The following is a 27,026-nucleotide window of genomic DNA, read 5'->3' as shown; positions in this document are numbered from 1 at the left end:
TATACATGTCACCGTGATGATAATGATGAAGATGATAAACCAGCGCTTCATTCACCTGTCATTTGTGATAGCCAGGTCGCTTCTGAACAAGAGCTACGCAGCAGCTCATTTGTGTTGTGGTTATTTTAACACTTGTGTTGGTGGTTGTGGCAATTGTGCAGATAATGATCGTGCAGTTTGGGGGGAAGCCGTTTAGCTGCACGGGCCTGTCGCTGGAGCACTGGCTCTGGTGCGTCTTCCTGGGCCTCGGGGAGCTGCTCTGGGGACAGGTGAGCTCTGCACGCCGCCTCCCCCCCTCGACTCCCCGTGTCTCTCCGTGTGTCTCTCCGTGTGTCTCTCCGCGTGTCTCCCCGCGTGTCTCTCCGTGTGTCTCCCCGCGTGTCTCTCTCCGTGTCTCTCCGCGTGTCTCTCCGCGTGTCTCCCCCGTGTCTCTCCGTGTCTCTCCACGTGTCTCACCGCGTCTCTCCTCGTGCGTCTCCCCATGACTTCCCGTGCCTCCCAATATCTCCCCATATCTCCCTCATCCCCTCCCCCTCGGTCCTCCAATTCCTCTCTACTACCCTCTCCACCACTACTCCCCACCCATGTAGTCCACTCTGTGCATCTCCCCCATGGTGGTACAGCTGATCGCGTCGGTCCCGTCTCACCGCCTCAAGTTCCTGCGCGAGGCTGGTAAGGGCTCCACGGAGGAGGAGCAGCGGCCGGGAGAGGAGGATGAGGAGGAGATCGACCACGCGGAGCGCGAGCTGCGGCGCGGACAGATCCTCTGGTTCCGTGGCCTCAACCGCATCCAGACTCAGGTGCTGTGTGGGTGTGTGCATGTGTGCACCTGTGTACTCGCGTACGCTTACGCGTGTGTGTGTGTACGCGTGTATGCTAGTATGTACTGGTGTACACACGCGTGTGTGTATACGTGTGTGTGTGTGTGTGTTCACTTGCATGTGTATACATGTGTATACACGTGTATATACTTGCGTGTCTGTACACGTGTATACGTGTGTGTACATGTATGTATGTTTAACTTCTTTCGCACCATACGTAGCCAACTGTACTAATCGGAGGTGCAATTATCACGGTTCTATCCAAGTGCGGTCACTTGGATACAAACACAACCACCACCTCCTTGGTGGTGCCGTGGCTGTGAGTAATGACGTTGGGGGGTGGGGGGGTGATACCAATCAGCTGTTCCCCACATGGCGCTCACAGCCGCCACGGTGGCCAATGGGGGCTCTGGGTTCAAGTTCAAGTTAATTTATTAGGTATAGCCCTGTGAGCCATTCGGCTCTTGAATCGGGTGCAACCGCAACAAACAAAAACAAAAACACGAACAAAAAACATCTTAAAGTGAATATGTAACTGAGTGCAAACAGAAAATCCAAGAAAAGACAGTAAAATATTGCAGCAAAAGCACCGTACACAAAAATGTGCAAAAATCCCAGTGGGATGCAAGTCAAACAACAACAACCACAAGACAACTTAGATTAATGCCATCATTCTAACTCTGTACTACAACAAACAAATAAGGCCAAACCAAAAAACTTATCGAAAATCGCCAAAATAAAGCCATAAAAGCAATGAAACAGTGGTCATAGGAACTGTGACCGAATTTTCACAATAAACGACGTCAACAACATGTACTACCAAACTCTGCAGCCATAGCTAGCTGCATGAGTCACTCCACAACAGTAGGAGCATCAGTCTGAGTATCAACATTTTTCAATGCACCTTTAAGATCAGCACACTAAATCAAAACACAGATACTTTGCAGCGATCATCCGGAGCGAAACATTGTATTTTAGGCCACTAAATTGCAGTGGCAGCTAGGGGTGTACAACTCCTCTAGAGCAGTTTTGAGTGAAGATCTGATAGGTAGTGATTCAAGTTGCAGTTTATTGGCAATAACATTCCAGACCCTGGGGGCATCAATAGCAAAGGCCCGTCAGTATTTGTACGGCAATAGGGAATGTGAAGCTGGTAAATGAGCGAATACCTTAAGTCAAGTTTGTTCTTTGAAACAGAGAGGAGATCCAGCAGGTAATTTGTGGATTTTTTTGTAAGTACATCATGAATATATAAGATCTGATGCACAAGCCGTCGAACATTGAGAGATGTTAAGTTTGACCCAATGTAGAGATCACAGTGGTGAGTCCTATATGGGCAGTTCAATGCAAATCTTAAGGCCAAGTGATACATTGAGTCAAGCTTCTTCAGTACAGTACTTGGGGCTGATTTATACACGATGTCACAGTAATCAAGTAGAGGCAGTATGGTAGCTTTTATCAATTCCAAATGGAACATAGGGGGGAAGCAGTGCTTGTGTCGATACAGAAAACCAATTTTTATTTTTGTCTTTTTAATAATATAATCAATGTGATCTTCAAATTTCAGTTTTGAATCAAGAATGACCCCAAGATACTTATAGATCTTGACTTGCTCTATTTGATAATTATTTAAGGAATGTAATTGGGGAAAAATAGCTTCCTGCTTTAGTCCTGGTGAGAAGCATCGCACCTTGGTTTTGGAGGTATTCAGGACTAGTTTAAGAGCAACTAGCTGATGTTGTAGTTTGTTGAAATCACCCTGGAGCTTAGCAATCACGTCATCCGGAGAGCGGCCAGCAGTAATCAGTATCGTGTCATCTGCAAAAAAGATTTACCCTGGAATGATCCAGGTCAGTGCCCAATTCATTGACATAAAGAGAGAACAAGAGGGGGCCGAGGATTGAACCCTGTGGAACCCCTTTTGTTATCTTAACACTGTTTGACCTCCAACCATCTGTGAGTACAGTTTGGGTGCAAAAAGAAAGGTAATTTTTTAACCATTCTACTGCGTGTTTGGAGAAACGGAGGCAACTTAGTTTACTAAGCAGGGTGTTGTGGTCGACTGTATCAAAGGCTTTGGACAAGTCAAGAAAAAGACTGGCGCAGTACTGCTTATTATCAAGGCTACTGTAAATGTGATTCAGAGAGTCTAATGCAGCAGATGTGGTGCTGTATTTTTTTCGGAACCCAGATTGTTTTCGATGTAATAGATTGTTGTCGGACAGGAAACTGCTAATTTGGTAGTTCAATAATTTTTCAAAAAGTTTCATCAACGGGGACTAAATTGAGATAGGTCGGTAGTTATTTGGATCATCTTTAGGGCCCCCTTTGTGAAGTGGACGAACATATGAATATTTCCATTCTAGAGGTATTGATGCTTCTTTGATGGACAGGTTGAAAATTTGGGCTATAGGTTTGTATATTAGGTGACCAACAGTTAGCAGAGCAAAGACGGGAATACTATCTGCTCCGGTAGAGGAGGACCCTTTGAGGTAGGACAGTTGTTTCAGAACATTACTTTCGTGGATTGGCTGGAAACTAAATTCGTTTAATGTTTGGACAGGGGTGTAGGAAATTGCATGCGCAGGGGTGACTCCCAATACATTATCAAAAAGGTCACCAGCTTCAGAAAAATGAAGGTTAAAATTGTCAACTATTTTTTGGGGCTCTGAAAAATATTCCCCATTTCGGTTAAGCTAAACGGGCAGATTATCTGTGTTAGATGCCTTTTCGATACTTTTGATTGTTTTCTAGAAGATCCTGGCATTTCCATGTGATTCCAGGAGAGTGGAGGAAAAGTAGGCATTTCTTGCATGCCATATTTTTTGACGCATCTATTCCTTAAAATCCTGTATTTTAGCCAGTCATGGACCAAATGACTTTTCTGAGCACATGCCCAAGCCTTGTCCCTAGTTTTCATGAGCTTAGTAATCAAGGGATCAAACCATGGTGGACGGTTGCCTTTAGTTTTAAATCTAAGCAACGGAGCATGTTTGTTAAGAATTTGGAGAAACGTGTACCTCAAAGTCTCCCAAGCCGTAGTCAGGTTTGGGATATCACAGACCTTGTCAATATCCGAGTGAAGCACATCATTAGTAAATGCCTGAATGCTGAAGTGTCTCATGGAGTGCTTCTCAACCAATTTAGGGGGGGCTTTGGGTCTGGCTGATGATCTCACCCCAAATATGAAGGAGTGATCACTAAGGTTATTACCCATAATACCAGTCAGCGTGAAATTGTGAGGGGCATTTGTTAATAGGACGTCAAGCAGAGATGACTGTCCCGGGTTTTTTAGGTTGGGTCTTGTGGGGACATTTATTAATTGAAACAGGTTAAATTCATGTGCAAAATTTGTGGCCACGGCCGGCGGGTTTAGCCAATTCCAATTGAGATCACCCATTAAAATGATTTCACCTTTAGGAAGGCCCCCAAGAAGCTCCCTCAGTGCGTTCCCAGCTTCAACATTCTTACCACTAGGCGGTCTATAGCAGCACACTACCAATATCTGTTGATTTTTAGGGAGAGTGATTCTGAGAGCCAGACCTTCAAAGCAATATTTCTTTAACAAGGAATGAGCTGGTGAACATGCAATAGTACTACGAACATATATGGCAATTCCACCCCCTGTAGGCCCTCGGTCAAGTCGAAAAAGGTTGTAGTTGTCAATCGTAATCTGCAAGTCATTGACGGCTGGAGTGAGAAATGTTTCTGTAAGGCAGAAAATGTCCGGGTCCAGATTTGCCACTTCTAGTTTTAGTTGACTTAATTTAATCACAAGCCCTCGGATGTTGACGTGTAGAACACCAACACCTTTTCTGCCAGAAAAATCTACCGAATTAAATGAGTTATTTACATTTGGACCAGGGTGAAGCTCAATACCTCCCAGAAATAAGAAAAGTAGAATTAATAGTTTGCACAAGTATTTTCTGTGAATGGATGGAGAGCGACGAACCTTGGACGAATAGCAGCTGTTTACGTATGGTGACATTTTTAAGAGCAGAATGAAGTTAGGAAGGAGTGCTGGTGAAGTAATAGGACAGAGATAGGGTTTAAAAGGATACAATGATGGAGTGTAGAAGTGGCTATAAGCTGTTTCACTAGCAGGTGTAGTGGCAAATGGAGCATCAACTATGGACTCGAAATAACGAGGGCTGCCAGTGGTGGAGTTGTGTTTGGCACTAGATATGGCCGGGAGGGACAGAAGTAAAATACACAGCAGAACTGCCATCTTTAAAATAACAAAGAACCACAACAGTTAAACACACACGTGAAAACGTACAGGTAGGCCGAGCGCGAGTAATGTCATGCCGCACTCGTCGCACATGTACGGCTTCTCGCCCGTTTAACGAGCGCCCTCCACGTAGGCCTCCACGTAGGCCTCGACGTAGACCCCGACGTATGCCTCGACGTAGGCCCACACGTAGGCCTCCTCGAAGTAGGCCTCCTCGAAATAGGCCTCCTTGAAGTAGGCCTCCTCGAAGTAGGCCTCCTCGAAATAGGCCTCGAAGCAGGCCTCGACGCAGGCCTCGACGCAGGCCCCGACGTGGTTTGGGTGGCTGTTGTTGGTGTGGGTGGCTGCGGTCGTTGTTGTTGTTGTGGTGGTGTGGGTGGTTGTGGTTAGTGCTGCTGCGGTGGTGGCCGTGGTTGTGGTGGTGGTCCCCGCGCTCAGCCTGGTGCCCCTGAGCCGCGTGTGTGCACACACACTCACCACACGCAGACACACTCACCACGCGTACACACATTCACCACACGTACACACACTCACCACACATACACACACTCACCACACGTACACACACCCACCACATGTACACACACCCACCACACGTACACACACCCATCACCTACGCCGTCAACACCGCTGGGTGACACACACACGCGCACCACGCACGCTCCCCACCACACACAGGACAACAGCGTTCTCAACAACAACAGCGATCTAAAAAAAAAATCACGTCTCCCTCTTACACACGGCCCACCCTCACACACGTCTCCACTCTCACACACACTCACAGGAGCCGGGGGGCTGGTTACCCTCTCCACCTTCAACTCAATCATCAAACACCCACATGTTTTTTATACAGTCTCTGCGCACGCGCGCTTGCCAGGGATTTGGCTCTCAAGCGGTGGGGTTCAAGTTGAAGATTTTTTGCCAGCCAGCACGCCCTAAGCCACGCGGTGGGAATAGGTTGTTCCTTTTTCACGTCCATCACCTTTAAATTAGTAAAATTAGCGTTTTTTTTATTTTGTATAATTTAATTATTTAGTTTATCTGTTATTTATTTACTTCCCTTCGCCGCGCGCTGGGTGACAACGCAGCCAGCTGCACTTGCGCACAATGCCCACTCGCTTACCCCTAGCAATCCACACGCACCATCGCCCAAGGTAAGTCGCACACTTTTGTATTATATGCATTTCTATAAGCCGTAAATCGCACGCATTAGTCTTATAAGCATTTATCTAATTACACTTTGCACTGCTCACATGGGTTGCCCCTAGCAACGCACACACGATCGGCACTAATATTCATTTACCTTACACATGCAGCAAAAACACACGAAACACGTACATTCTTCACTGTGCGATGTCCTCTTCTCCCCACTCCACCCCAATGATACCCCAAATGCGTCCTGAAACTACTATAGAGCCCCTACATATAATTATTATAGCGCTTACATGCCATTATTGTCGCGTGGCCGGGGCGAGCGGCCCAGCCCCCAGCCTGCCAAGGTCACACCTCGGCGGGCTGGGAAATCTAGGCGAGGTCAGAGGCTCTGCACGGGACTAGGCCTCACCACGGCACTTTGTCTGCTTACTACTTTGTGCTATAGATTCGATATATATACAGTCAGTATGTACTACTGTAGTGCTAGCAGGTACCACCACAGTCACTATGTCAATGTGTGTGTGTGGTGTGCGTGTGTAGACAACTACAATTTTTTAATTAGGTTACTTATTTTCACAATTATAATGCCTGCATCTAAGTCCATGTGTGCGTGTGGGTCGATGTGTCTGTGGGTGTCAGTCAATGTGTGTGTGTGTCAGTCCATGTGTCTGTGTGTCAGACTCGATATGTATGTGTGTTTGTGTCAGTCGGTGTGTGTGTGTGTGTGTTAGTCGCTGTGTGTGCGTGGGTCCATTTCTTTGTGTGTGTGTTTTGGTCCATGTGTGCGTGTCTGTACATACATGTGTGTGTGTCAGTCCATGTGTGTGTGGCTCTTTGTGCGTGTGTGAGTCCATGTATGTTTGTGTGGGAGTCTATGTGTGTACGGCAATGTGTGTGTGTGTGTGTGAGAGTCCATGTGTGTGTGTGCGTCGATATATGTGTGTGTGAGTCTATGTATGTGTGTGCGTGGCTCCATGTGTGTGTCTAAGTCCCTGTGTGTGTGTGTCTTAGTTGATATGTGTGTCTTTGTAAGTCCATATGTGTGTTTGTGTAGGTCAATGTGTGTGTGAGTCTATGTACCATCTGACACTCCACCCCCAAAACTCCCAATTGGTGATGGGGCAGTTGTGGAGAGCGTGGAGAGTTTCCCATACCTTGGAAGTGTGCTACTGACCGGCTCCGGTTTAACAGCAGACATCTCACTCTGAATCAGTCGAGCCGCATTATCTTTTCATCGGTTACGTAACGCTGTGTGGAAGCTACCTGGTCTATCACTCCGCACGAAGCTTCAGGTCTTCTCGGCCACGGTCATTCTCTCCCTTCTCTACGCTTGCGAAACTTGGACCCCCCTAATGGAACATCTTCGCCGGTTAGAAACATTTAGGCTGGCCTGCCTACGATCCATCTTGGGTTTAACCAGGCTGCATTGTGTGAGGAGCTCATAAATCCTTGAAAGATGTGGACAAAGTCCCGTCGGTGAGCTCCTCCGGCAGGCAAGGCTGCGTTGGCTGAGTCATGTAGCCCGCATGCCCAGCCACCGCATGCCTAAACAGCTTTTGTTCGGCCGGATCGAGGGGGCTAAACGGACGCAGCACGGGCTAGAGAAGAGATGAAGTGATGTGGTACAGGAGGACTTGGAGCTGAGTGGACTTGCCGATGACTGGTACCAGCCATGTCAACATCGGCCTCTGTGGAGGAGGTTCTTGAAGGACGCTACTGGGCAGTTGGAGGCAGTCGCCCTCCAGCAACAGCGGAGGGCAAAGGAGCGACGTTCACAACAACGAGCGGAGCGCAAGAGTGGCTAATACGCAGTTGGCACAGTGGGAGATTACAGTGGGGAGCACAGGTGGTGCATTGGCCAGTCATCAACCAATGGTACCTGGGTCTATCACTCACACACTCACTATCACTCACTCACTATCACTCACTCTCTATCACTCACTATCACTCACACACTCACTCACACACTCACATACTCACACACTCACTATTAGTCACAGTATCACTCACATTCAATATCACTCACTATCACTCACACACTCACTTACACTCACACACTATCAGTCACAGTATCACTCACATTCAATATCACTCACACACTCACTATCACTCACACACTCACTATCACTCACACACTATCACTCACACTATCACTCACACACTCACATACTCACACACTCACTATTAGTCACAGTATCACTCACATTCAATATCACTCAATATCACTCACACACTCACTATCACTCACACACTCACTATCACTCACACACTATCACTCACACTATCACTCACACTATCACTCACACACTCACTCACACATTAACTATCACACACACACTATCACTCACACACTCACACACTCACTCACACACTCACTATCACTCACACGCTCACTATCACTCACATTCAATATCACTCACACACTCACTATCACCCACCGACCCACACACTCACTCACACACTCACACTCGCTATCACTCACACACCCACCCACACACTAACTCACACACTCACGATCACTTTCACACTCACTATCACTCACTATCACTCACACTCGCTATCACTCACACACTCACTATGACTCAAAGACAAAGATCCCCCCTATAGCCTTAACAGATTGTTGGGGCAAGTGCTGTGAGCGAGCACCTATGAAGGCCGCCACAGCAAACGAGGGGGTGGGTGGCCAACACCACGCCCGGCCGCCTTTGTCTCCCCAGTGGCGATGCTTACACACCACACCAGGTACTCATTTAAGGCTGAGTCGACCTAGGGGAGGCTCAGAACCGGTTCAGATAATCGTTACCGGTGTTGGCCGCGAGCGGGAATCGAACCCGGGTCGTCGGGTTCGTAGCACAGCGTAGCGCTAACCGCTACACCACCACTCCCCACTCTCTCACACACTCTCACGTGAGTGTGTATGTTGAACTGTATGTTGAACTTCTTTCACACCGTACCTAGCCAATCGACCCCACCCCCCTCGAGCTTCTCTACTCGTGCTGCCCTGAAGCCTTCTCTTTGCTGCTTGTCGGAAACGGAGGCCATGATGCCATGCCCGTCGTCATGGAAACGCAACTCCTGTCTCTGTGGCAACACTGCTGCCCCCCTTAGGCCTCATCCTCCGCTAGGCCGATGCGGCCATTTTTGTCTTGCCCCCCCCCTCCCACCTTCCCCCCCCCCTCCCACCTTCCCCCCCCCCCCTCCACCGTCCCCCCTCCACCGTCCCCCCCCCCCCCCCATGTGTTGGGGTTGCTGCGATGACACTGAGACAGGTCGTACAATGTCATGACCGTGGGCACCGTCATTCACTCACCCACTCAGCCACTGACTCACCCAATCACCCACCCACCGACTCACTCACCCACTCACTCACCCACTCAGCCACTTACTCACCCAATCATTCACCCACCCACTCACTCACCCAGTCACTCATTCACCAACTCACTCACCCACTCACTCATTCACTCACCCACTCAGCCACTTACTCACCCAACCACTCACCCAACCACTCACCCAACCACTCACCCAACCACTCACCCAATCACTAACCCACCCACTCACTCACCCACTCACTTACCCACTCACCCACTCACTTACTCACCCACTCACTCACCTACTCAGCCACTTACCCAATCACTCAGCCAATCACTCACCCACCCACTCACTCACCCACTCACCCACTCACTCACCCACCCACTCACTCACCCACCCACTCACTCACTCACCCACTCAGCCACTTACCCAATCACTCAGCCAATCACCCATCCACCCACTCACTCACTCAATCACCCACCCACTCACTCACTTGACTCTCACAGCCAAATTCGGCAGTCAGCTGTGGACTCCCGCATGTCACGACGGTTGATGCTCTAGACAAGCGGTGGTGGATGTGAGATGTTAACTCTCTCGCCTGGTGTACAGGAGGTCATGGGTTAAATTCCGACCCTGATGCCTGCTGTATATTTGGAGTTTGCATCTCTCCCCCCGGTTTATTTATCCTCCACATTGAGAATCACCATTGCGAGGTTTAGAGAGTATTCGTCTCCTGCTATAAATTCCCACGTGATGACGAGCCGCTCCGTCAGAGCTGTCGCTTGCGAGTGGCTGGGGTCGCTTATGAAAATAAAATAACAAAGAGCTACCTAGCAGCTAAGTTGGGGGCCTTAACTGGTAGAGTAAAAAAAATAGTTTAAATAGTCACGTAGAAGTGAAGTAATAAAATAATAAAAATAAAACATAATAAAATAAAATAATTCTCACGACGTTTCGGCTACAACGCAAGCAGCCGTCTTCAGGTGAAGAATGAGACAATGCCAAGCTAGGGGCTTATATATAAGCTGCGTTGGAGGTGGAAGAAAGAGCGCCTATATATAAGCTCCTAGCTTGGCATTGTCTCATTCTTCACCTGAAGACGGCTGCTTGCGTTGTAGCCGAAACGTCGTGAGAATTATTTTATTTTATTATGTTTTATTTTTATTATTTTATTACTTCCCTTCTACGTGACTTTACCAAAAGAACCAAGAAGATGAATCCCTGCAGTCACGAAAGCTTTAAATCGAAATTTAGTTTAAATAGCTTTAAAGTGGGACGAGCCTCATGATACAAAACTTTTGGGATATTTGGCGCAGTGCAGAGCGAGGGCGGAAGCATGGGACTTACCACGAGAGCGGTCGGCCAGACGATCGTCACAGCAACCCCGGCTCCTCCCCGCCGCTGACCCCCACTCCTCCCCCCCGTCCTGCCCCACTCTCTCCCGATGGCCCCCCTTTCTCCGGTACCCCCCTCTGCTATCGCTGCTGCTGTCCGCCCCCCCCCTCTCCGGCCCAGATGGGGGTGGTGACGGCGTTTCAGGGCGGACCCCCTTTCCAGGGGACCCTGCGGAGGCAGGCGACGGTGGCGTGTCACTACTCGCGCACGCACGACGCGGGCGGCTCCACCCCACACCACCCGCTCCTCTCCTCCGGGGGGTGTGAGTGCTTCCTCTCGCTTCCTCCTTGCTTCTCCGTCTTTGCCGTTTGTGGACGCTCTGCCTGTCGCGCTCCCTGGGTCATCCCCTCACTCTCCGTCTCACTGCATCTCGCTCCCCCCTCGCTCCCCCCTCGCTCCCCCCTCGCTCCCCCCTCGTTACCCCCTCGCTACCCCCTCGCTTGCCTCGTGCTCTCTAGGGACCTCCCCTCACTCTCGCTCCCTCTGGCCCCAACCATCGAGTGCTGATTCACCTCGCTTCCACTCGATTCACCTCGCTTCCACTCCACTCCCACCGTCCCCCTCCTCTCACAGCGCCTCCCTCCCCTGCCAACCTCCCATCATGCCCCTCCCTCCCCACACCCTCGTGCCTCCCTCCCCACACCCTCGTGCCTCCCTCTTCCTCCTCTTCTCCTCCCCCCAATGCGTCAATCGCCTTCCTCCTTCCTCAGTTTGAGTTCCCCTCGTTCCGACAGACATCTCGGGACGTTTGCACGGAGTCCGATCTCTCTCTCTCTCTCTCTGTCTCATTCTCTCTCCTGCAGCAGTGGAGCAAGCATGATGCAATCATCGTATCTGTGTGTAGGGTGGATTGTGTGTGCGTCACTGTGTGTTGCCATTGCATGTGTGTGCATGCGTGCGTGTGTGCGTGTGCATGCGTGTGTGCGTGTTGTTTAGCTCTTGCACTTTTTGTTTTGTGTTTTGTTTTACCATCACTCGCATCACTCGCACCACTCGCACATCACTCGCACATCACTCACACATCACTCACACATCACTCACATCACCACCAACACTCATACATCACCACCATCATCACCACCATCACCACCATCACTTGCACATCACTCACACATCACCACCAACACTCACACATGACCACCATCACCACCATCATCACTCACATCACCACCACCATCACTCACACATCACTCGCATCACCACCATCATCACTCACATCACCACCACCATCACTCACACATCACTCGCATCACCACCAACACTCGTACATCACCACCATCATCACTCACATCGCCACCACTACCATCACCACCATCACTCACACATCACCACCAACACTCACACATCACCACCAACACTCACACATCACCACCAACACTCACACATCACCACCAACACTCACACATCACCACCAACACTCACACATCACCACCATCACTACTATCACTCACATCGCCACCACTACCATCACCACCATCGCGCTGGTTTTGGTTGGCATGAATTGGTGTACGAGTCATGCATTACCACGAACCATGACCCCTAACCTTACCTGTGCATAATCCACAATCCCTAACCTCTAACTGATAACCCCAATTCCAAACCCATAACCCATACCCGCTTACCATAAACCAAACCCACGATCCCGAACTGTAATCCCTTTACAACCCTATACACGCGTTACCCACAACCCCCTGATCCGTGACGCTACCTACCATGGTCACTCTGGTCTCTAAACTGACCCCTGACCCCTAAACCCTGGCACTATTAACACTAACTTTAACACTAACCCTGAACCCGTGACCCTAACCCTGAACCCGTGACCCTAACCATGAACCACTAACCCTGAACTCGTGACCCTAACCCTGAACCCGTGACCCTAACCATGAACCCCTAACACTAAACCTGAACCCTTAACACTAACCATTAACCCTTAACTTGAACCCCTAACACTAACCCTAAACCCCAAACACTAACCATTAACCCTTAACCTGAACCCCTAACACTAACCCTGAACCCGTGACCCTAACCCTGAACCCGTGACCCTAACGATGAACCCCTAACACTAACCTTGAACCCTTAACACTAACCCTGAACCCCAAACACTAACCTTGAACCCATAACACTAACCCCATACTCCTATAACCCTTAACATTAATCTCTACCCCCTAACACGAATCCCATTAACTCCTAACTCCTTAATCATTAAACCCAACACTTCCCCGCTATCTCCCTAAACCTTAACCCATAACCCCAAACCTCTACAAGTCCACCCCTAAACCCCACAAACCCCTCCTCCGTCCCCTTCACAACCGCACCTCCACAATGTCTTAACCGCCACTCCATCGTGCTGCCCCCCCCCCCCCCCGTGTCCCCACCCCCCCCCCCATGTCCCCTACCCGCCGTGCAGATCCGCGTAGTCAAAGCATTTCGTAGCTCACTGTACGAGGACGTGGGGCGGCCCGAGACGCGCGGCTCCATCGACGACTTCATGCCCCACCCCGACTTCGACATCATGGCCGACATCCCCTCCATCGACGGCTCGGACGCCGACGAGGACGCGGAGCCGACGGCGCGCCACCACCACCACAACCACCACGACGCCGCCGGGGACGGTGGCGGCGCCAGCAACGGAGTCACCGTCGCTCCCGGCTCGGGCCAGCCGGCACCGCTGGCCACCAGCGAGTCATTCTCGTGAGGTCCGCCCGGCGTCGGCCTAACCCCGTCCGGCCCCTGCCGCCGCAGACCGCCGTCGCCGCACGCCCACCGTATCGGCGGCTGTCCGGCGCAGCGGCCACGCGGCGACAGAACGTTCTCAAGGTCGCCGGCACGGCCGGGCGACGACGGCTGCGTGGCCCTATACCTTTGACCCCTCAGCCCCCCTCCCGCACACCCCCAAAGGGTGTCGGTGGGGGCTATGGGGTCACCACGGCGGGGTCACCACGGCGGGGTCACGGTTGAGTTTGGCCGAGCGGGCGAGCGGCCGGGTCGGTCACGGTCGCCATGGTGGTCATGTTCGGTGGGCGCCCCTCCCCCCCTCCCACCCCCTTCCCCCCCATCCCTCCTTCCACTGCTCCATTCCCCCCCACTGTGGTAAGACGACGAGGACGAGGAGGATGATGATGGTGATGGTGACAATGACGACCACGACGGTGACTATGATGATGACGACGACGACGACGACGATGATGATGATGGTGGTGGTACCTTCAAACCGTGAGCGGCCCCCCCTTTGTTAGTTCTGCGGCCGCTGGAGGTGGCGAGCGTCCCCCCCAGGTTGGGCTCCTCGCGTGTCCAGGTGTCCTGCAGCCGCCAGGGGGCGCAACAGACGCAGACTCCACACCCCAAACTTCCCCCCCCCCCTCAAGCCCTAACATCCCCTACGTCCCCTATAGCCCCTACGTCCACTACACGGCCTACACTCACGAACCCCTAACCCTAATTGCCACCCCTAACCCTAATTGCCACCCTTAACCCTAATTGCCACCCCTAACCCTAATTGCCACCCCTAATCCTAATTGCCACCCCTATTCCTAATTGCCACCCCTATCCCTAATTGCCACCCCTAACCCTAATTGCCACCCCTAACCCTAATTGCCACCCCTAACCCTAATTGCCACCCTTAACCCTAATTGCCACCCCAAACTCTAATTGCCCCCCTTAACCCTAATTGCCACCCTTAACCCTAATTGCCACCCCTACACCCCTAACCATAATTGCCACCCCTAACCCTAATTTCCACCCCTAATCCTAATTGCCACCCCTAATCCTAATTGCCACCCCTAATCCTAATTGCCACCCCTAACCCTAATTGCCACCACTAAGCAGGGGGCGGGGGGGCAGCCCTGTGGGGACCTGCAGGTTGGGGCGGCCGTGGTCTGGGTACGATCGCCCCTGAGCTCTGAGCTGTGGAGTGAGAGTTCGACACAGGCACCTGGTGCACAGGGGCGTGCATGCGTCGCACTCACAGGATATGCAGTATATGTGTGTGTGTGTACCCACTGTGTGTGTGTACCCTGTGTGTGTGCATACCCACTGTGTGTGTGTGTACCCTGTGTGTGTACCCACTGTGTGTGTGCGTACCCAGTGTGTGTGTGCGTACCCAGTGTGTGTGTGTACCCACTGTGTGTGTGTGATGTGGTAGTTTAGTCCCACCTTGGTTAGGGGTTAGAGTTGGGGCTTAGGGGTTGGGGGTTAGAGTTGGTGCTTAGAGGTTGGGGGTTAGAGTTGGGGCTTAGGGGTTGGGGGTTAGAGTTGGGGGCATTTGGCGTCTCTCTGGGGTCCCTGGTCCCCTTGGCAACGCCACGCAAGGCTCTGGTGGGGGCCCCTCATGGCCCCCACTCGCATTCAGCCGCCAGATTGTCATCCATACACACCACACACACCGCACCCCACACACACCACACCGCACATACCACACACCCCACACACCACACACACCACACACACCACACATACGCACACCACACACACCACACACACCACACGCCAAACACCGCACACACGACAGGACATTTGCTCGTGTGATTGGTCGAGGCGGCCACGCTCATGCCGCTGCTTGCTGCATGCCGGCCCGAGTCTCCGTGTCACTCCAATCCTGACACCACGCGCAGTCGTCTGCCTGCTGCCTGTGCGCTGCTCCATGCCCCGCGTCTCCCCCCTCACGTCCCCTCCCCCCGACGTCTCCCCCATCTCCCCCCGCCGTGTGCTCATCAACCACGCGACACCTGGCGACCTTAACAAGGGAAACATCTCGAGCGACGTTTCAGGCAATGTTCTTTCTCCATGGCACGGGGGGGGGGGGAGCAGTGTCCATGGACACGGTGGCGGCCGAGTGTCGTTGGCCGTGCTTTGTGCATCGTCGCCACCGCCACCATCACCGTCTATGACGACGATGACGACAAGAAGTTATTAATTATAATAAACTTCAACAGCGACGACGATAACAATGAAGTTATTAATTATAATAAACTTCAACAGCGATGACGATAACAATGAAGTTATTAATTATAATAAACTTCAACAGCGATGACGATATGACGCCTTTGTTTGACCAACTTCGTCTCCCAGAGTGCACGTGGGCAGCTCAGATCGGCTTGCAGAGTAGGGGGTGGCAACCACCGACGCTGACCGGCAACGGGGTCTTAGTGCGCTCACATGGCAGTCGCCTCGGACGAGATGTCCGAGGCGACTCATCCAGCAGTGGATGAGCGGAGCCCTACACGGTCCGAGGGGCCCTACGCGGGGGTTGGTGGCCAGCGACACACACACACAGGGACACACACGGACGGACACACACACACGGGCGGACACACACAGGTACACACCCAACCCCCTTGCTGTACTTCCACCACCCGTCAACCATGCACGCTGGGACACTGCAGGGCGCTGTTGCCGCTGGTGTTGTCTCTGCTCTCCACTGTTCTGGTTTTGTTTGAATTCTTCGCTTCATCTCACTGATTGGTGGACTCACTGATTGGTGGACTCACTGAGTGGTGGACTCACTGGTTGGTGGACTCACTGGTTGGTGGGCTCACTGATTGGCGAGTGCGCTAATTGGCTAATTTATCTGATCGATTACAAAAGCACGAATCCATAGAGGTCCAGTGGTGGATATTCCACATTCCTATGACGGGGCCGAGTAAGTCTCTATTTAACTCGCCTATACATACACACACACAAAGTGGTACTCATGTTATCGACCCTGAGAAGGAGGGCAGGATGATGGGCTGAAGCACCCAGCCGCCGGCTGTAGGTGCGGCTGTAACGCTACAAATACACTCGTACAAGGACTCACAAAACACTCACAAACACTCCCACCAAGACAAAGACGCTCACAAACACTCCCACAAAGACACGCGCAAACAAAGATCCCCCGTATAGCCTGTAACAGACTGTTAGGGCAAGTGCTGTTAGCGAGCACCCTTGAAGGCCGGCACGGCACACGAGGGGGTTGGGTGGCCAATACCACGCCCGGTCGCCTTTATCTCCCTAGTGGCGATGTTTAGTACCTGATACTCATTTGAGGCTGAGTCGACCTAGGGGAGGTTCTCAGGAACGATTCAGATAATCGTCACTAGTGGTGGTCGTGAGCAGGAATCGAACTCGGGTCGCCGGGTTCATTAGCGCAGTGCGCGCTCACCGCTACACTACCGCTCCACTCACACACTGACACACACACACACTGACACACACACACTGACACACACACACTGACACACACACACTGACACACATACTGACATACACACACACACTGACACATACTGACACACTGACACATACACACTGACATACACACACTGACATACACACATACTGACACACACTGACACATACACACACTGACACACACACACTGACATACACACACTGACACACACACACTGACACACACACACTGACACACACACTGACACTGACACTCACTGACACACACACTGACACTGACACTCACTGACACTCACTGACACTCACTGACACACTGACACTCACACATTGACACGCACACACTGACACACATTGACACACACTGACACATTGACACACACTGACACACACATTGACACACACATTGACACACACACTGACACACTGACACACACTGACACACACTGACACTGACATACATTAACACACACACTGACACACATTAACACACACACTGACACACACACACTGACACGCACACTGACACACACCCGCCCAGTCCCCTGCCTGGAGTGTTCCGCGTGACGGGGTTTGATCCCCAATTGGGGTGGGGCTCCTTTCGCTTCTGTTTGCCTTTTGCTTGTTAACGTTTTAACACGTTTTTAATTATTATTATGATTATTATTATAATGTTTATGATGATGTTGATGATGTTCGAGTTTTTTCGGGTGGGGGGTTTTTTTGACTTTGAGAAATAAATGACAACAAAAAATTCAAACTTAGAAGAAAAAATATATTGTTACGGAAAATGTTGTAACGATTACGAGAGAGGGTGGACGAGGGGGTGGAGCCGAGTAGTCGGGGTCGCCTCCCAGCTGGTGGACTATTTTAAACGTGGTGTGGACAACAACAACCAGGTAGAGCAACGGGTACACGACGACACTCGCAAACGGACGAATTGAGACGACGCAAATCAGTCAACAAAGACAAGTCAACAAAAACGAGTCAACCGAGGAGACAAATAGACACGTCAACAAAGACGAGCAAACAGACAAGTAAACAAAGACGAGTCAACATAAACAAGTCGGACCGGTAAACAGGCGTCAACACGCTGGGATCTGCGTGTTCCTCAGACGCCGTTCCAAGAACATGTGGTCGTGCGTCACGTGGTCGTGCATCACGTGACCTCCAGGCCTTGTTGGGCCCCACGTGGTGATGACGATGACGACCACGATGATGGAAGGGGATGAGTTCACCACGTGGCCCGGGTGTGGGGAGGGGGACCCCCACACTGGAAACCTGGGGGCCTGCCGCTGCTGTTCCTGGGGGTGTGCAGCCGCTCCCCCCCCATGTTGCGTTCAAAGGGACATCGTCTTGACTCTACGACGGGGATTGCAAGGGGATGTGTGGACCCCCCCTATGTGGTCCTCAAGTGGGATGCCAAGGGAATGAGGGTGTCACTAGAGGGGACCTCAAAGCATCTCCCAGATATCCAGGGGGTGGGTTCCAAAGGGATGGACACGTCCATCAAGGGGATTCTGAAGGGACTCTTGGATTGACCAGGGACTAGACAGGAACCGGAACTGGTCCCCCTCAGCCTGGGTGGAGGGGAGGGGGGTGTTCGGGGTATCTCCTTTATCCCCTCTAACCCCCCACTGGTGTTTGCTTTCCGAATCGGCTCGTAGGCGAAATTAGATCCAGTTCGACTCCGATGTTAATTCTCCCGAATCCGATTCCATTCTACCCCCCCACCCTTCTACTCCAATTTAAAATTGGACTCTGACCCCCCCACGACCCCCCCCCCCACGACCCCTCCCCGAGCCCCGATGGAGTTTCGAGTCCAGTTTTCGAATTCCTTCATATGGTCGCGGTGCTGCGGCGTTGTATGAGAAAGGGGGACTGAGAGGGGGGAAGAGAGGGGGGGGGGGAAGAGGGTGGGGGGAGTCGCTCCTCGGGGTGCTGGCAGAGGAACCTCACTCAGTCGGATGGAAGTGAAAATAGTGAACGGGGGTTGGGGTGGTGGGAACGATTCAGGTAATCGTCTCACCTCCCCCCCCTTCCTTTCTGGACGATGTCCGCCACTCTGTGAGTAGAGACAGGGGGGGCGAGTAGAGACGGGGGGGGGGGTGTCGCTTCATCGGTGCTCTCCCTGCCATTTGGCCTCGCCGAGTCGATCGCGGATTCGTGGTCGGTGTTTCGATCAACGCGGCAATTTGTCGCGGACTGGCGACTTATAATTAACTAATTAACGAATTAATGATTCGCCGGCTTCGCTTGGATTGGCCAATTGCGAGTGGCTGGACCCCGTGCGGTGCTGGTGCGCCTAGATCCACTTCGTGGGGAAATCCGTGCAGGCGAATAACGCTGCCGGAAACGCGGTCTGGGTTGTGATGGTGGGTGGGGGGGTGTTTATGTAATGAACTCTGACTTATTGGCCACTCGTGTGACACGTGGAATCACCAGCATGGCTTAATTGTGACGTCACTCATCTCGCGAATCGGCGTGCACGGCCCCACTGTGTGACGTCGCTTCCCCACCGACCGCCACCGTCACGCCACGTGTTGCCTCGTTATGATTTGTGAGTGTTTTGTCGCGTGTACATCGGTTGGTTGGTTTGTTTGTTTTGCTTCGGGTGTTCGTTTCTTTCTCTCGGCAGAGTGTTCACCGAATTAATCTCGACCGACTGTCACGCCTGAGCTGCGTGACTCCTCACGTGGTCGTCGTCGTTGTTGTTGTTACTGCTGTTGTTGCGGGGCTATGGGAGGGGGGAATTCATTGTTGGGGAACCGAGCGAAGTGGCGGTGTCTTGCTGTGCTCTCTCGGTGTGCCCATCACGACTATGCAAATTGCTTCCGTCACACAGCCCGTATCTCACCACCATCATCATCAGCAGTAGAACCACACAGCCCGTGTCTCATCATCATCAGAAGTAGAACCACACAGCCCGTGTCTCATCATCAGCATCAGCAGTAGAACCACACAGCCCGTGTCTCATCATCATCATCAGCAGTAGCACTATACAGCCCGTGTCTCATCATCAGCAGCAGTAGAACCACACAGCCCGTGTCTCATCATCAGTAGCAGTAGAACCACACAGCCCGTGTCTCATCATCAGCATCAGCAGTAGAACCACAGCCCGTGTCTCATCATCATCAGCAGCAGTAGAACCACACAGCCCGTGTCTCATCATCAGCAGTAGAACCACACAGCCCGTGTCTCATCATCATCATCAGCAGTAGAACCACACAGCCCGTGCCTCATCATCATCATCATCAGCAGTAGAACCACACAGCCCGTGTCTCATCATCATCAGCAGTAGAACCACACAGCCCGTGTCTCATCATCATCAGCAGTAGAACCACACAGCCCGTGGCTCATCATCATCATCAGCAGTAGAACCACACAGCCCGTGTCTCATCATCATCAGCAGTAGAACCACACAGCCCGTGTCTCTTCATCATCAGCAGTAGATCCACACAGCCCGTGCCTCATCATCATCATCAGCAGTAGAACCACACAGCACGTGTCTCATCAGCAGTAGCACTACACAGCCCGTGTCTCATCATCATCAGCAGTAGAACCACACAGCCCGTGTCTCATCATCAGCATCAGCAGTAGAACCACACAGCCCGTGCCTCATCATCATCAGCAGTAGAACCACACAGCCCGTGTCTCATCATCATCAGCAGTAGAACCACACAGCCCGTGTATCATCATCATCAGTAGTAGAACCACACAGCCCATGTTTCATCATCAGCAGCAGTAGAACCACACAGCACGTGTCTCATCATCATCAGCAGTAGAACCACACAGCCCGTGTCTCATCATCATCATCAGCAGTAGAACCACACAGCCCGTGTCTCACCATCACCATCACCACCACCATTATCATCACCGCCACCATCAGCATCACCACCACCATCATCAGTATCGGCAGCAGCTCTGTGCGGAGTCCGCTGAGTCCCTGCATCGTCTCCGAGTCGTCTCCGGGTGTATTGAGGTCTTGGTTCAGGGACCGCCGAGAACCCAGAGACTCCTGCAGACGTCCCTCGTCTAACGCTTCCCCCCCCCATTCCCCCTCTCTCCCCCCATAGCGCAAATCCGCAGTTAAGCGATTAATATTTTAGGAGCAGACTTCACACTTGCGATTACGTGTTTCCACAGTTACGTGCTCAAGACAAAAAAAAATCAAGAAAAACTAAAAACATTCGTTCGTTTCCTTCGTTTCGTTCATTTTTTAGTCCAGATCTCCCTTTCCCTGGCGACAGACTCTAGCACTATTGCACTCTACACTACTACACACTACTAGACACTACTATACACTATCTACTACTATACACTACTACACACTACTACTATACATTAATATACACGACTACTATACATTACTATACACTACTACTATACATTACTATACACTACTGTACACTACTATATACTATACACTATCTACTACTATACACTACTATACACTACTACTATACACTACTATACATTACTAAACACTACTATACACTCATATACACTACTACACACTACTACACAGGGGCGGTTTCTTCATTAGGGCGATTGGGCGACGCACCACCAATGTCATTCAACCACAGAGTCACGCTAGCCGTCACTGTGCCTCTGTATAAAGTCCAATCAGCGTCATGTCACGTTCTGTGGAGTACCGCCTCTTTTTGGGCGATTTCACTCCGGCTGAGAATCGCCCCGAGTGGCCCCATAGACTTACATTCAAAGATGTTTTTTTTCGAACGGGGGCGCTGCCATGCATTCTCTATGGCTTCCGGGAGGGCTCGCCCTAACGTGCTTACTTCATCATACGTAAGCACGTTTCATCCAACAATATAATTTGTCGCCACCTAGTGGAATCTTTAATAAAAGAAACTTGAGTGGATTTAATTAATAGTGAGTATAGAAACAAACAAGATGTATTGTAAGAGTCACTTTATTTTTCATTAATATTAAAGAAGTAAAGTTGCCTTTACATGCTTAAGCTGTTAATTTATCCATTGCATGGGTGGACCTTAACAATCATCCAGACATTTGCCCCCCCTGAGAGATTTAGCAGGAGCCGCCACTGCTACTACACACTACTAGACACTATATACTACTACACACTACTACACACTTCTAAACACTACTATTATACACTACTAAACACTACTATACACTACTATACATTACTATACACTACTATACATTACCAGATCTGACCACGTGTTGATCGTCTCCACCCCTTTTAATACGCGGGTCACGTGGTACCTTTCCACCAATCCTGGTTAACCTCTGGAATCTTCTTGACTCCATCGTATGCTCCCGGGACCACGCCCCTGACTCGTCACCCCATTGGCTGTGGCTAAAGCCAGCAGAACCAATCCTCTACTTACAGATGTCACCTTCCCATTACGTCAGGGCCACGCCCCTAGACTTCCCCCCATTGGCTATGGGCCAGGACCGGCAGAGCCAATCATCATAACGAGGTGTGATCCATCAGCAACCCGGATATATCCTCACATTACATATACACTACTATACATTACTACACACTACTAAACACTACTATCTACTACTATACACTACTACACATTACTAAACACTACTATACACTACTACACATTACTATACACTACTATACACCATCTACTATCCACTACTATACACGACTATACACTCCTATTCACTACTACACTTTACTAAACACGACGATACACTACTATACACTACTGTACACTACTATACACTATCTACTACATTGTTGGGGTCACAAAAAGGATCTCCAAATCTTGATAAAACACAAGATCCAGGCCCGATTCAACACCGTACATAAAATCCGTAATCTGGTCCCGTCTGTAAAAGATGTGGTTCTAGACATACAGTACCATGGCGTCTACAAACTAAGTTTCCTCTGTGGTAGCAGTTACATTGGAGAAACCAAACGACATGTCTCGGACCGCATCCGTGAACATAAAGCAGACTTGAAACACGGTAGGACAAACACCTCATCCGTGGCAGATCACTGTTACAATTCAGTGAGCTCACATGATATTGACTTCTCCAAGACAGAGGTTCTCTGCAAGCCATCTGGCTACCATGAGAGATTCGTTCATGAGGCGATCCACATATACAAACACAGACAATTTCAACCGAGAAGATGGATTCTGGCTTAGCAATCATTGGAAGGACGTAATAAACCATTTCGGATCTTAACTGATTGTGTTCACGTTTATGGTGACTTTCAGACCGCGTTCCACTCACTGGCATTGTATTCTCCGCAGCTTAATACAATGTACAAAGTAATATATAGTATCGTAATTGTATAGTTAATATACAGCAGTGTGATATACATTAGGGTGGGTAGAATAATACATAGGTTTATAGCAATACAGTATGTAATTTAATGTTGGGTTTGTCTATGGCAGTATATAGTACGGTGTAGACTCGTGTGATGTAAGAGAAAAAGTTTAGATGGAAGCATATTATATTTTTACGACGTAGAATTGTAATGTATTACTTACTGTTAGTAACTCAGCTTATTGTAGAGTATATTTAGTATACTGATGATACTATGTACTTTATACTTTAGTTGTTTACGTGGTGGTTTTAGTTACTGCAGCTACATACTAATAACACTTCTTCCCTTTATTAATGCTACCCCTATCCCCTCCCTTTGATGCTGCGAATCCTGCATAATGCACGGGCATAATTAGTACTAATCACATACCTGCATTTCCCATAAATATGCTAAATTCCTCTTGATATGCAAATTATTTTGTCAAGGCGCCCTTTCCCCCCCTTCCAACCCAGCTTATATATATATGCTCCAAGCACATGTGCTGTTTCATTCAGACACTGTCGCCTCGACAGACCTGGTTTTCACCTGTGGACGGCTGCTTGCGTTGTGGCCGAAACGTGAGAATTATTTTTTTATGTTTTATTTTATTATTTTATTACTTTTCTTCTACGTGACTTTACCGAAAGAACCAAGAAGATGAATCCCTGCAGTCACGAAAGCTTTAAATCGAAATGATACCACTCACTGTTGGCGCCTGGAATGTGCGCACTTTGATGGACACATTTGGATAAAAAAAGACCTGAGAGACGCACCGCCCTGGTGGGCAGAGAGCTAGCCAGATACAATGTGGATGTTGCTGCCCTTAGTGAGACCCGACTGGCCAATACTGGACAGGTGACTGAAGTGGGTGCAGGTTACACATTCTTCTGGAGCGGACGAGGCCAGGAGGAGAGACGTGATGCTGGTGTTGGTTTTGCAGTAAAAAACACCTGGTCAACTAACTGGCAAGCCAACCCAAGGGTTTAAACGACCGTTTAATGACCTTAAAGCTCCATCTATTGGGTAAAAAGGAGGCCACCATCATCATTGCCTATGCCCCTACCATGACCAACTCCGACGAGATCAAAACCAAGTTTTATGATGACCTGGAAGTCATTATTGCTGCCACAGCCAGCTCGGACAAACTCCTGATACTTGGTGACTTCAACACCAGAGTTGGAAGTGACCATCAATTATGGAATGGAGTCATAGGTGCACATGGCATTGGAAAATGTAACAGCAATGCAGGTCTTCTACTACTGGTATGTTGGCCAGCGTCAGAGACCAGCAAGAACTCCCTGATCCATTCCCAATCACAAACGGGGTGAAGCAAGGCTGCGTTTTAGCACCAATGCTCTTCAGCATGGTGTTTTCTGCCATGCTGCAAGACTCCTTCCAGAACCACAACACTGGGATTAGCTTCATCTACCGTTTGACGGTGGCTATTCAATCTGCGGAGGATGCAAGCCAAAACTAGTTGGAGGAAGTCACTGTTCGAGAATTGTTTTTGCTGATGACTGTGCTCTGGCTGCTGGCTCAAATAAAGATCTACAGGACAATATGGACCACTTCTCCTTGGCTTGTAACAACTTCGGCCTAACAATCAGCACAAAGAAGACTGAAGTCCTATACCAACCTGCTCCTGGAAAACCCTACACTGAGCTCACCATCTTTGTGAATGGGCAAAAGCTTTCAGCCATTGACAAGTTTACTTACCTTGGTAGTACTCTGTCTCGCACTGTGCACATAGATGATGAAGTTAACATTAGGATAGTCAGGGGCAGTGTCGCCAGAGAGAGACAGACTGCGACACACAGAGACACACAGAGACACACAGAGAGAGACAGACTGAGACACACAGAGACAGACTGAGACACACAGAGACAGACAGAGAGACAGACTGAGACACACAGAGACAGACTGAGACACACAGAGACAGACAGAGAGAGACAGACTGAAACACACAGAGACACACAGAGACAGACAGAGAGAGACAGACTGAGACAGAGAGAGACAGACTGCGACACACAGAGACACACAGAGACAGACAGAGAGAGACAGACTGAGACACACAGAGACACACAGAGAGAGACACAGAGACAGAGAGAGAGAGAGAGACTGATACACACAGAGACAGACTGAGACACAGAGACAGACACAGAAAGACAGACTGAGACACACAGAGACAGAAAGAGAGAGACAGATTGAGACACACAAGAGACAGACAGAGAAAGACAGACAGAGACAGACTGAGACACACAGAGACAGACAGAGAAAGACACACAGAGACAGATAGGTTGAGACACACAGAGACAGAGAAAACAGACAGACTGAGACACACAGAGACACACAGAGACAGACAGAAAGAGACAGACAGAGACAGACAGAAAGAGACAGACAGAAAGACAAACAGAGACAGACTGAGACACACAGAGACACACAGAGACAGACAGAGAGAGAGACAGACTGAGACACACAGAGACAGACTGAGACACACAGAGACAGACAGAGAAAGACAGAGACACACAGAGATAGACAGAGAGAGACAGACTGAGACACACAGAGACAGACAGAGAAAGACAGAGAGAGACACACAGAGACAGACAGAGAGACAGACAGAGGCACAGAGAGAGAGAGACAGACTGAGACACACAGAGACACACAGAGACAGACAGAGAGAGAGACACACAGAGACAGACCGACAGAGAGAGACAGACTGACAGAGAGAGACAGACTGACAGAGAGAGACAGACTGGCTTTAACGACGCTGCTGCTGCTGCGTTTGGCAGTGGTGCACAGAGCACAGCAAAACGTCGCCTCACAACACGCGCCGTGTCCAACAACAACAGCGACAGCGACAACAACAACAGCGACAGTGACAACAACAACAACAGCCACAGCGACAACAACAACAGCCACAGCGACAACAACAACAACAGCCACAACGACAACAACAACAGCCACAGCGACAACAACAACAACAGCCAGAGCGACAACAACAACAACAGCCACAGCGACAACAACAACAACAGCCACAGCGACAACAACAACAACAGCCACAGCGACAACAACAACAGTCACAGCGACAACAACAACAACACAGCCACAGCGACAACAACAACAACAGCCACAGCGCACACAACAGCCACAGCCCGCGACAACAACAACAACAGCCACAGCGACAACAACAAACAGCCCAGCGTAACAACTAACAGCCCACAGCTGAACAACAACAACAGCAACAGCCGACAACAACAGCCACAGCGACCACAGCAAACAACAGCCACAACACCACAGCCACAGCGACACAACACAACCACACAACAACATGCCCACAGCGACAGACAACACAACAGCCAGCGACACAACACACGCCACAACGCAACAACAGCCACAGCGAACAACAACAGCAACAACAGCCACAACACAGCCACAGCGACAACAACAACAACAGCCACAACACCAACAGCCACAGCGACAAAAACAACAACAGCGACAACAACAAAACACCGCCGTAAGCTTAAGAAGGAGAACAAGACGAACACATATCTCGTCGTCAACGTTTCGGGCAACAGTCCTTCTTGACAGCACGTGGACTGAGATACCCGTAGAGAGAGAGGGGGAGCGTAAC

The 27,026-nt window shown here is 50.3% G+C and overlaps 1 protein-coding gene across 3 annotated transcripts in view; it reads left to right on the top strand.

The window, feature by feature from the left end:
- The window catches only part of LOC133356662 (plasma membrane calcium-transporting ATPase 2-like), a 49,803-nt gene extending 27,755 nt beyond the window's left edge, over positions 1-22,048 (top strand). Inside the window, exons 19-22 of one of the 3 annotated variants that reach the window (XM_061574296.1) lie at positions 162-269; positions 624-800; positions 11,032-11,151; positions 13,319-22,048. In XM_061574296.1, coding sequence (XP_061430280.1) covers positions 162-269; positions 624-800; positions 11,032-11,151; positions 13,319-13,606 — 693 coding nt within the window. In that variant the 3' untranslated portion in view covers positions 13,607-22,048. Of the gene's footprint in view, positions 1-161; positions 270-623; positions 801-11,031; positions 11,174-13,318 lie in introns of all 3 variants that reach the window. The other 2 variants (XM_061574295.1, XM_061574294.1) reach the window with 2 other exon arrangements.
- The last annotated feature ends 4,978 nt before the right edge of the window (positions 22,049-27,026 follow it).

This window comes from Lethenteron reissneri, chromosome 55 (genome assembly GCF_015708825.2).
Source record: "Lethenteron reissneri isolate LAM-NWPU_2019-01 chromosome 55, ASM1570882v1, whole genome shotgun sequence".
In the NCBI taxonomy this organism is placed as follows: domain Eukaryota; kingdom Metazoa; phylum Chordata; class Hyperoartia; order Petromyzontiformes; family Petromyzontidae; genus Lethenteron; species Lethenteron reissneri.
Note: the sequence above shows the minus strand (reverse complement) of the source record. Positions and strands in the feature narration are given on the sequence as shown.